The sequence below is a fragment of the Penaeus vannamei genome, chromosome 22 (genome assembly GCF_042767895.1).
Source record: "Penaeus vannamei isolate JL-2024 chromosome 22, ASM4276789v1, whole genome shotgun sequence".
Taxonomy (NCBI): Eukaryota; Metazoa; Arthropoda; class Malacostraca; order Decapoda; family Penaeidae; genus Penaeus; species Penaeus vannamei.
In genome coordinates, this window is record NC_091570.1 from 33,557,186 (window position 1) to 33,569,683 (window position 12,498).

The 12,498-nt window shown below is 36.7% G+C and overlaps 2 protein-coding genes across 2 annotated transcripts; both read left to right on the plus strand.

Annotated features, from left to right (window-relative positions):
• mRpL12 (mitochondrial ribosomal protein L12) lies at positions 1-4,510 on the plus strand. Its single transcript, XM_027372158.2, has 5 exons — positions 1-149; positions 3,242-3,344; positions 3,483-3,641; positions 3,934-4,074; positions 4,217-4,510. Exons 1-5 carry the CDS (start codon positions 19-21, stop codon positions 4,331-4,333), a joined length of 651 nt encoding a protein of 216 aa, XP_027227959.2. The 5' UTR covers positions 1-18; the 3' UTR covers positions 4,334-4,510.
• Positions 4,511-4,635: 125 nt separating this feature from the next.
• Positions 4,636-12,498, plus strand: LOC113819907 (G patch domain and ankyrin repeat-containing protein 1 homolog). The gene is made up of 5 exons (XM_070137111.1): positions 4,636-4,726; positions 5,399-5,567; positions 6,605-6,655; positions 10,316-11,401; positions 12,247-12,498. The coding sequence occupies exons 1-4, from the start codon at positions 4,636-4,638 to the stop codon at positions 11,397-11,399; spliced, it is 1,395 nt and encodes a 464-aa protein (XP_069993212.1). The 3' UTR covers positions 11,400-11,401; positions 12,247-12,498.

Sequence of the window (12,498 nt, forward strand, 5' to 3'; positions counted from 1 at the left end):
CGAAGTTGCTTTTCTGTTATGTTTCCTTCACATGTTCGGTCCTCGCCGCTACGTAAACATTGTGTGAGGAGAGCCGGGGAATCAGGCATTATGCAAGCTTCTAAATTTCTTGTAGGGACCAATTACACAGCACTGACATGCTGCTTGAGGTAGGATCGATGCCGAGAGCTTGATTTTCGTGATTTTAAGTACATATCAGAATTGATACCATTTGTATTTATATATGTTGGTGACAAGTTAAAAGTTCAATACATCATAATGTGTAAACAAGCGGTAATTATTTGTCTGTGGAAATAAGACACTGAGAAGATGCAGAATTTCTCCTGTAGTTGGATGTGGTTACAACAAATGCAGGAATAATTTAGGAATCATTTGCTAAACTGTAGGTTTACGAGGTAGTTCCCGCACCCTCCTAAGCTCATCCAATGGGCTTAGGGAACCTGTCTCTCTGGGAAATTAGTGTTTTATGTAGGTGAAGAAAAGGTAATTTGGCAATTCTTTCTATTGTGTCCACATAATGGATCGTGACGATTTCAGTAGCGTTGGATTTCTCTCACCGTCTACAATGTAGATATGGAGGCTTTATTTTGTGGAAGACCCCCCAACCCCCACATTCTTGGCTTGATAGCAGTCACTATATTGTCTAATGTTGGAGGCTATCCCTCCTGCAATCTCCCCATGGGGGCTACCACCCCCAACCCCCAGTCCTGCATGGTGGTTGTATGCTCTCTCCTGCAGAGAATGTGGAGGATTCTTTGTTTTCCTGGGATGGGTTTGGAGGTAGCAGGGGGCACAGTCCCCTACATTAGACAATATAGTGACTAATTCTGTGTATATTATTTCCATTTTACCCGTAATTTCACTGGTAGATTTCATGTTCACCCCTGCTATCAGGGCCAAGAATTAGAGGGTTTGTGGGGTTTCTGTGCATTAATTTCTATGTATGTGGAAACTAGAGAGTGAGAGGAATCCAACAATACCAAAATCATCACAATCCATTATGCGTACGTATTAGAAAAATTACCAGTGATTTTTTTCTAATAGTTCCACATAACAGATCATGATTGGTATCATTGGATTCCTTGCACTATCTAGTTTCCACGGAAACCCTCTGTCCAGGAAAACAAAGGATCTTCCACATATTCATGGCAGGAGAGAGAGTACTACTGCCATGCAGGAGCAGCATTGCCAAGTCTGTCCAATGCTTTCTCCCACTGTGAATACATGGAGGATGTTTTTGATGAGGGTAGGGGTCAGTAGCCTCCCATAGGGTGGTTGCAGGGGGCTGTACTTCTTTCATTAGACAATACAGTTGACTAATTCTGTGTATATTATTTACATTTTACCCTTCATTTTCCGGGGACGTTTCATGCCCTCCCCTACTATTTGGGCTGAGAATTTGGGGGTTGGGCAGGTTGCCGCACAATAAAACCTACTTATTTTGCTTTTGACTTCTACGCAATGTAAATTGGTGATTTTACAGAATTGATCCGCATAAAAGATCACTACAATTTTGGTATTGATGGATTCTTTTCACTCTATCCCCAGCCCCCACATTCTAGGCCCCAATAGTGGGTGTGGACATGGCATAAAAGTAAATTGTAGGGTAAAATATGAAAAATTACACAAAATCAGTCTCTATTTTGTCCAATGCAGGGGGCTGTGACTCCTGTGACTCTGTTGTATGCTCTACTCTGCTGTGAATATGTGGAGGATTCTTTGTCTTTAATTGCAGGGTTTGGGGGATGGCATCCCACAAGAGGGGGTTGTAGGGGGCAGAGTCCCTTTCTTTAGACATTTTGTGACTGATTTTGTGTATATTATTCATATTTTATGCCACAATTTCCCTGGTACCTTATATCCCCTCCCTTGCTATCAGGGCCAAGAGTATCGCCAATGGGGGTTTTCTGCAGCATGATTTTAATATAATTGGATAGTAGAGAGTAAAAAGAATCCATCAATACCAAAATCATTGTGACCTGTTAAGTGGAGGTATTCTGTAAATTTACCACATTATGAAGTAGCCCTTGTTCAGGTCAGTTGATTTCAGGCTAATAGAGCATCCAGGAATCATTTTGATCTATTAGATAGCTTGTCAATAGATGAGTGCACATCTGTTTGAATAAAAACACATCTGTCAGTTATTTACCTGTGATGGATGAAGGTCAAAAGAGATTTTGGGTATCACAATCTATATCCAATAACTGTATTATTTTCAATTTGCACAAGAACTGTCATAGAAGAAAAATTGTCTTCTTAAGACTTCATCAAATAACAATACCATATCTGTCAATCATTTGATATCATTGTCATATACACTATGACTTTACTTCTCACTCAATCCCTTGCTCACTATTGTTGTGGGGGGTTGGGGGCTTAGGAGATGGAGACTGAGGCCCAAAGTTGGGATCACCCCTACTTTGAATCTCAGCCCTTGCCTCAACTAATTTTGCTTGTTCTTTTCTTCTCCCCTTTTCCATTTCTCTCGCTTCATCCCCTTCTGTCCATTTCACTAGGTGTGAGAATTGTGCTGAAATTGACCATGGCTCAGACTACTGATACTCCCTCCTCAATATACGCTGTCAGCTCTATCCATTCCAAATCTTCCACCCAGGTCATTACTCAGGACATGATTTTATATCCTCCTTAGCTATATTAACTTTATGAAGCACATGCAGCAACCCTGTAATTTTGGGTGGGTGCATTTGTTTGAAAATTTATCTTATTTGATCACACGTGGTAGTAAAAATAAGTGTATTATCATTAGCACTATACAGTGCATGAACTAGATACTATCTAAGTGTTTAATCAGATGAATGAAATCTCATTTTCTGCAGTTTTTGAGATCTGCCCAAATATAGATACTAGGGCATTTGTTAGTGTGGCTGAGAATTGAAAATATTGTCTTATCTTACAAGACTGTAACATGATCTAACAGATATTTGCTTAAAGAGGATGAATGTCACTTACAGGTGTAACATATTCCTGTTATGAAAATGAGTCCAGTATTAGATTAAGGAAAGGAAAAGAATATCAAAAGTATCATCCTCTGAAGAAGAATAAATTTCTATGCTTTTTCCTCTTCCTAATTTCTCTTCCTGCCATCAATTCATATCACTTTGCTGCAATATTTCTCTATATTTATTTCGATATTCACACTTTGGTGAATTTTATTCATATTTGTGATTGTCTTGATATATCATTGCCATCTTTATTATCATTAAGATTCTGTATATTGCAGACAAAAATTATGGAAGCAATCTGCTGTATATGGATCAAAATGTCAATGTCGCTTCCAGAGTGCCGAGGCACTGTCTGTCCCAACTGCAGAAGGGGCACCCAAGGTATTTGATGTTGCTAGAATGTTTGTGAAATGTTTATTATATTTGATGATCCTTTATTCTTTTGTCTTTTTGTCTTCCAATATATGTATTGAAAACTTCTTTATTAGGTAAATTTTACTATATTTTTTTCTTTCACAGGTTTACCCTGAAAAGATTCAATCAATTGTGTCCCAGATCTCCCAGCTAACACTTGTGGAGGTAGCAGATTTGAATGAATTGCTGAAGAAGACTCTAAACATTTCTGATGCCCCAGTGATGGCTTTTGGTGCTGGAATGCCAGCAGCAGCTCCAGCACAGGTAATGACATTTACTTTGTTTGGTCTTTGATTTGTTTTTATACGTATTGCAAGTTACTACTCTACCAAATGTTTGCTATTAACAATTGCCCCAGAAAAAGATTTTTCGCTATTAGTGTCTTTAGTACCTCTACCATAAATCTTAAAGGTTAACCTAGAAGAGAAAAATGTGAATATGTTTTAGGAATATGTACTTGAGTGGGAAAATGTGTTTGCAGAAGTAATTGTGATTTTTATTTGATATATTACACTCATCTGATAACTTAATCATCTCAATAATCTTGACATAACAGGAGGAAGAGGATGAAGAGGCAGCAGCTCCAAAGAAAGTTCAGACAAGTTTCACTATCAAGATGATGAAGTTCGATACTGCAAAGAAGGTAGCACTGATCAAGGAAGTCAAGGCCTTGCTTGATGGCATGAACCTTGTCCAGGTATGTAAGATATGGACAGGATTTTTGGGAATAGTCTTTAGAATCCACTTGTACAATGTGTTTGTTCGTACTTTTTGGCAATATTTTTGTTTGAATAAATTTTGATTTACGCTATACATTTTTAAACATTTTATGTTTACAGGCAAAGAAGTTCGTTGAAAGCTGTCCTACAGTTGTGAAAGCTGACATTCCTAAGGATGAAGCTGAAAAGCTGAAAGAAGCCCTTTCAGCAGTTGGTGCTGAGTGTGTAATTGAATAGAATATTTGTTTGTTCATAATTTGAAGACAAAGATCAGTCATTGGAAAATTGATACTTCTTGTTTGTGGAATGACTCATGTAAATAGGCAGTATGATACCTGTATTGAAAGAAATATGATTGTATGTTTTTTTTTTGTTAACATAATTAGCTTTCAATAAAATAATGAAAGTTGATAATATTTATTAACCTGTTCAGGCATTAAGGCATTAAAGACATTTAAAGACTAGGAAACTGTCTATACATTTATCCTTCATTAAGAAGTTTTATTTAAAGTTCAAATGAAGTTATACATTGCTTAGCAATGTACAGGTCCAAGTACTTTGGAGATCACATTGGCAACAAGTCGCTTCCTTCCTTGACATTAATCTTTGCTACAGAAAATATTCATACCTGTTTGGCTGAAAACCGAAACAACCTTGTTTTGCTGTTTTACTTTACTTCTTCATTATAACTTGAGCTACTACTACCCCTCAATCCTATGCCTGTTGCTATCATGTGATTCCCCCTACTCTGATGATATCCTATGTGCCCAACCTGGTCATGATTGTTCTAAGTACTCTGGGAAGTCACACACCTGCCAACTGTGGTGGCTCCCATAATTTATTTCTTGGCCACACATTATGCGAGGCCAGACAGGAAGCATGCAGATAAAGTTTTTCTCTTACTACTCCAATGCTGCCCTTCACTCTGCCCATCCCCCTTCTATTCCTCCTCCATCTTACTTTCCAATTTTATGCCTCCTCTCTTCCACTTACCTCTGGCTCTACCCCTCCGATGCCTATCAAAGAAAACCTTTGTTTCTGAAACATCCTCATCCTCAAACATTCAAAACTATCTAATCATGAACCAAGATGACATGCCTACAACTCATCCATCTTCCTATCTCTCCAAAAATATGCACGCAGAGTCCCTTTCTGTATCTGACGCAACCGCTCCCATCCCAGTCAGATCTGAAGCTGAAGCTATAGCACTATCAAAACTAACTGATCTCTCTGGCAACCCCATCCCTGCAGAACCTCATCCAACTCTTAATACTTGTACCGGAACTGTCTCTATCTCCCCAGCAAACTGCCCAGTCGATACCAAAGATTGGTCAGATTGTGGAAAAGACTTGCTCAGCTACCTCAAAGACCAGGACATGATATCAGTACATTGCTACTCCATTCCTCATAGAGGTCATGAAAGAAACCCACCAACATTACCAAAATTACTTTCATTACACATGACCTTCCTGTTCGTATGCAGTACAATCCTACCCTTTTTGTCACAATACTTGATTATAATGCTATATGACATTTGATGGCTACCACAATTATTTGTTTTAACCATTAGCCATTAATGACTACAACTTGTTTTACTGCTTATACTAATTTTTTTGAATATATATATATATATATATATATATATATATATATATATATATATATATACATATATGTATATGTATATATATATATATATATATATATATATATATATATATATATATATAAATTGTATATATATATACATGTATATATATACATGTATATATATATGTATATGTATATATATATATATATATATATATATATATATATATATATATATATATATATATATATATATGTATATATATATATATATATATGTATATATATATATATATATATATATATATATATATATATATATATATATATATATATATATATATATATAATTGTGTGTGTGTGTGTGTGTGTGTGCACGTACATATATATATATATATATATATATATATATATATATATATATATATATATATATATATATATATATATATGTGTGTGTGTGTGTGTGTGTGTGTGTGTGTGTGTGTGTGTGTGTGTATGTGTACACACACACAGACACACACACACACTCACACACACACACACACACATATATATATATATATATATATATATATATATATATATATATATATATATATATATATATATATATATATATATAATACAATGGACATACATATAAATATATATACATACATATATATATATATATATATATATATATATATATATATATATATATATATATATATATATATATATAATGTGTGAGAGTGTGTGTGTGTGCACGTGCGCATTTTTCATTGGATAACAAGCTTAAATAATTATTTTCCTTCAACTCATTAGCCTTATTTTAAAGCCAAGATTATTTTCGATTTCCATGATGAACTGGCGCATAAAGTGATAATGGTATGTGACAGAAAAAAATTCTGGCCGCACCAATTTTTTACATAGGTTCGTATTCCCTCAACCAATAAGTAAACGCAAGGACGACAACATCTTCAGGTACGGAACAGCAATCTAATATTCCTTCATAATTACACAGTTGACGACGTATAGAATAGAACAATGCCTTGGGGAATAACGTTTAATAAAGCAGAGCCACATTCACAGCCGTTTTAATCACACCAAAGGGAACAAGTGTGAATTTACCATGAGGCGATTCGGAAAGAATGTATAGGGGTTTCTCGCTGTATTTGTGAATGATTGTTTGAGTGTAGGCATGTGTTTGTGTGTGTTTTTGGTTATGATGATTCAGGTTCCCTTAAGGATGTAAATCTTTGGGGTATAGAGGATTTTTCATAGAGGAAATAGGGACGTCACCCCCCCCCTCCCCTCCACCAAGGCAAAAAGGGCAATTTTTAGTATTGCACAGTTGTCAAATCTTGCATTTATTATTCTTTCTTTCAGTTATCTGTATCTGAAATATGTCTGAATCTCGTTATTTTCAGTTGCAAATTATATAAATGTATTCGGGTATTAGTAATATTTACTAAGTGACCTTACTCCTCCTAGATTTTAGTTTTTAAATTTTTGTGCCTATGCAGATTATTTCATGAATAGTGTGTGTAGTTTCTTTGATGATTATGGTGACATTAACTTTTCTTATAAATATATACCAAAGTATTGTATGTTACAAAACTTCCTTATTGTCAACTCGCGAAGGTAGTACTGTAAATGAAAAGTATATTACTTTCAGTCATTCTATCCATTACGGGCAGATTTTAACTTTTACTACATGGCTGTGGGAAACTGAAACTATATCAATAAATCACGCGAAGGCTGTAGTTTTTTCACAGAGAAGGCTGTAGTTTTTTCACAGTCACTGCTTCAACAAAGGTCAACAAAGCTTCTCTCCAGAGTTTTGACTGGTTCTTTATTTGATAGAAAATCACCAAGATGGTCTGCAAGCTCTGTTTTGCCAGCTTATTCATGGTGGCAAACCAAGAAGTCAGTAGACAGATTGGCCTGGTAGTAGCTGCCATGAACTCAGTCAACAAGAATATTTGGAGATGCTGACACCAGAGCAGAAGGAACAAGTGACATGTCTTCACGGCCTTCATACTGCCATTTTTGCTTTATGGAAGTAAAACCTGGATGCTATCTTGTGCCATGGAGTCATGTCGTGTTGCCTTTAGCAGCTGGCCCTTGCGCCCGATCATGGGATACAGTTGGCAGGACCATGTATCCAACTGACGACTATACCATGAGACCAGCATAAGACCTAGTATATTTACAATCTGGGACCACCAACTCAAGCTATACATGTACCTAGCTTGTTTCCCTGTGGATGACCCTGTCCATAAGTTTGTCTCTTCCTGAAACAACCCTGGGTGGAGGGGGCCCGTGGGATGACCTAGGAAGATGTGGCTTGGGCAGCTTGACCAGACCTGTTGTGTTGAGTTAGAGATGGGCCAAGAACCTGCCTGGTGGCTATCCATGAAGAACCCTCATGGTTGGAAACAAAGAGTTATTCTTGTTATCCTTTTGTCAAGAGTACCAAAGGCAGGGAGGTTAGTGCATGCTTTTGAGTTACTACATGTATCTTTGATATATAGTTTTTGGCTTAACCTCACTTTTTGCAGGTCATCCCCAGAGCTAATTATGTTGTTTGATGTTTTATAAGGGCTTTACCTCTGTTTTTCTCTATCTCTGCCTGGGCTACATTATAGGGTTAATTCATTTGAAGACACTGAAAATATGTCTTTTGCATATAAAAAGTTCTATATGGTAATTATGGTTTTGTCAGGCAATGAATTTGGTCTTCACACCTTTGGCACTCTAGCAGAGGCAAACAAAAAACTCCTTTATAAGTGTGACAAGTTGAAAGTTCAGATGGGTTCCGTATTTAATGAGGAATCTCCAGGAATGTCTAGAATGATAAAAAGAAAGCAACCTTTGGTCTCCATGTCACTACAAGTATTCTAGGTTGATACAAAGTGATACACTCCAGCCAACAAATCAGGGCATGATACTTCTCAATATATTTCAAGCATCTCAGTTATGGATATATATTTTCATCAGTTAGGATTTGCAGTGTGTTTCTTTGCATATAATTCATATTTAAGGTTGCATAAAACATTTCTGTGCATTTTTAGCTGTACATTAAATACATGATCACGCTATGTTGGTAAACTTTTTAAGTCCATAATGAAGGTTGCTGAAACACTGAGAATTTCCGACATGTCTTAGTCATAAGATATGATATTGACTTAAGTGGGATGAATATCAGCTGTCTCATTTAATTTTTTTATGGGAAAAATACATGCCATGTCCAGGATGAGTTTTTTTTATTTTATTAGTAGGGTGATATGCTTAAAAATGCTTATTAATTAGAAAAATACTGATATTGTGGCTAATACTTATATTCTGTATATAACATGTGATATGTTTTGGAAACTAATATTTTATAGAAAATTACTTAATCTTTGGATTTTTGGTATTATGGCTTGTATTATCAGCCAGTGTATACTGTACAAAGATTTCTTTTGTTTATTGACAAAAACTATTGAGATATCTCTGATAATGCTGACTATTGAATATGTGTGTATGAGATTTTATATCTTTATATGTTCATGATCCCCCCACAACTCACTTAAAAGTTACACACACACCACGACACGACACAGACAAACAACCCAACCCAACCCAACCCAACCCAACCCAACCCACCCCAACCCAACCCAACCCAACCCAACCCACCCCACCCCAACCCAACCCAAACCAACCCAACCCAACCCAACGCAACCCAACCCAACCCAACCCAACCCAACCCAACCCATCCCAACTCAACCCGTCATAACACCCTACCCAACCCAACCCAACCCAACCCAACCCAGCCCAACCCAACCCAACCCAACCCAACCCAACCCAACCCAACCCAACCCAACCCAACCCAGCCCACCCCAACCCAACCCAACCCAACCCAACCCAACCCAACCCAACCCAACCCAACCCAACCCAACCCAACCCAACCCAACCCAACCCAACCCAACCCAACCCAACCCAACCCAACCCAACCCAACCCAACCCAACCCAACCCAACCCAACCCAACCCAACCCAACCCAACCCAACAAACACAACACCAACCCAACCCAACCAAACCCAACACCAACCCAACACCAACCCAACCCAACCCAACAAACAAACAATAAACAAACAAACAAACAAACAAACACACACACACACACACACACACACACACACACACACACACACACACACACACACACACACACACACACACACACACACACACACACACACACAAAGTTCTGTGGCATAAAACTTTATAAAATACAGCCAAATGTTATTAGATTATGTCTTACATTGAAAATGAAATGGGAGATGTGTTTGTTATTACAATTGAACCTTGTGTTACATAGTGGGAAAAAACATGCTTGTGACTTAAGGAAAGATTACATAAAGATATATTTTACTTTATCATTATTAAAGAAACCTAAGAAATAATTTTTTTCGAAGACGGAGCTATTTAAATTGGAATTGCTGTATTTGTATTTATGTAAAAATGTCAAGAACTTAGCCAGTATTTAAAAGTAAGGTTAGACATCATATTTCCTCCTTGGGTTGGTCATTGAAAAAAAACATTAGAGCTAATGTTTTGAAGCCTTTTACTGGCTAAGTTCTCACTTTTGATGTTTCAGGATGGACAGTGGAGATCTCCCTCACCCAAATTGGAAGGTTTTGGCAACAGCAAATCTGAAATGGAAAGTTTTTGTCCAAGCAAAACCTGAAGTCCAGTCTGAATCTAAAGAAGAAAAACGTATTGATAAAAGTTATATCAGTGGAGATGATGCTAAAAAGTTCTATGAAGGCTTACTGAAGGAAGATGCAGCTGCAAGCACAAGTAGAAATACTGATTCCTCTCAAACAGATTTTTTAGAAGAAGAATGCAGCTCCGAAGACGAAGAAGCAAATACAGAAGATAAAAAGTGCTGTCCCAAAAGCTTGCACAAAGCAATGAAGCATGCCCAGAATAACGAAGATGAAAATTTACGACAGATGTTGGACAATGGTCTTAGTGTAAATGCAAAAGATGAGTATGGATGGTCATTACTCATGGTTGCTGCTTGTGGTGGTGCTAAAGCTGTTGTGAAAACTTTATTGGAAAGAAAGGCTAGAACTGGTACAAGAGATTCTAAAGGAAATACAGCAATCTACCTTGCAATGTTGAGGGGTCATCAGGGCATTGTGGATATGTTAATAAAGGCTAATAAGAGAAAAGATGAGGATTCTGGTGCTAATAAAGATATTGTTTCCAGTTCAAGTAACATAGTAGAAAAATTTTATTGTGATATATGCAAAATAACAGTCGAAACTAGTACACGTCTTCAGCATGAAACATCAATTGTTCATCAGTTCAATCTTGGTTCAGGAAGTAATAAGACAATATATGGAATTCCTGCAAGTAATAAAGGTTTTCAGATCCTTGTAAACCAAGGCTGGGACACAGAAAAAGGTCTTGGTCCTGATAGTTCTGGAGCCAAATTTCCAGTCAAAACAGCACTGAAGAATGATCGTAAAGGATTAGGAGCAGTTAATAAAACTTCACTGAGAGTTACACATTTTGGTCCTGGTGATGCAAGTGCAGTTCAGAGACATCACGCTAGCAATGAAAGGATAGAAAGGCAAAGAACAATTAGTCGCAGAGAAAGAAATCGCCTGAGAATGAAAGAGAAAAGAAGAGAGATAGACATAAGAAGAGCATTGAGTGAACCTGATTATTAAAGGTACTCCGCAAAATTCCATTAGTAAATTATGTATGCTACAGTATGCCTTCAGGAAGCACCTTATATACTTATTCACCAGATTTTTAAAAAGTAAAATAGCTGAATTAGATGTGATATTATTGTTTGTATTATTTATGGGAACTAATAATGAACTAGGCTTAACCAGAAGGGTATACCCTGTCCACCACTGTGACTTTAGCTTATTAATGCTGTTGACATGGATGGCTCAGAAAGTGCTTAGTCATCAAGGAGTCACTTACTAGGCCTATTTAATCCCTCTTCCTTGTATATTCAGATGATTTTTAAACATTAGTATTAATATTATTAATAAGATTATGATAGTGAGGATCATGATAATGATGCCAGTCCGTAAAAAATTAAAAATGACTACTAATTTTGATACTAAAACTTTTTCACAAAAATTCAAGGAACAGGATAGATTTATGTGGTCCAGCAAATAAACATTGTTATTGTCTCCTTGGTGATCATGTGATTGGGAAGCATTCAGTGTGTAACAGAATTGACAGAAGACGACTTCTGTGGACAGTGCATTTACCTGGTGCCAGTGGGTTAAAATGCCCTTTCCTTATGTCATTCACCATGTTTATTTGAATGGGAGATACATGAATATATGAAGATGGTGATGATTTATATATAACATCCATGCGTGTTAATTCTTTGTTTTTACTCATCTTAAATTTGTCTGTTGTATTAAAAAAAAATCCATTCTTTCTAATGAAATTTTAATAAATATAAAAAGAAGAAAAAAAGTATTTACAGATATTTTAAATTGTAATGGAGGTATACAAATGTGTTATGATGTTAGTATCATTCATTTCTGGCAGGAATAATGGCAGTCTCCCCAGAGCGTATCCAGCAACAGTTAGAAGAAGTTGAAGCTGCAGCAGAGGATGTCATATCAGACCGACAGGAAATTGTCACGCTTGATCGCCGTCGTAATACTAACCGTGAAGCTCTGCGACAGTTGAAGACCAACAAAATAGCCAGTCAGTCCACAGGCAACAAGAGTTGGATTTGTGTTGGAAATATGTTCTTGAAGCTACCAAATACAGTTGTTGTAGACTGCATTGAAAAGG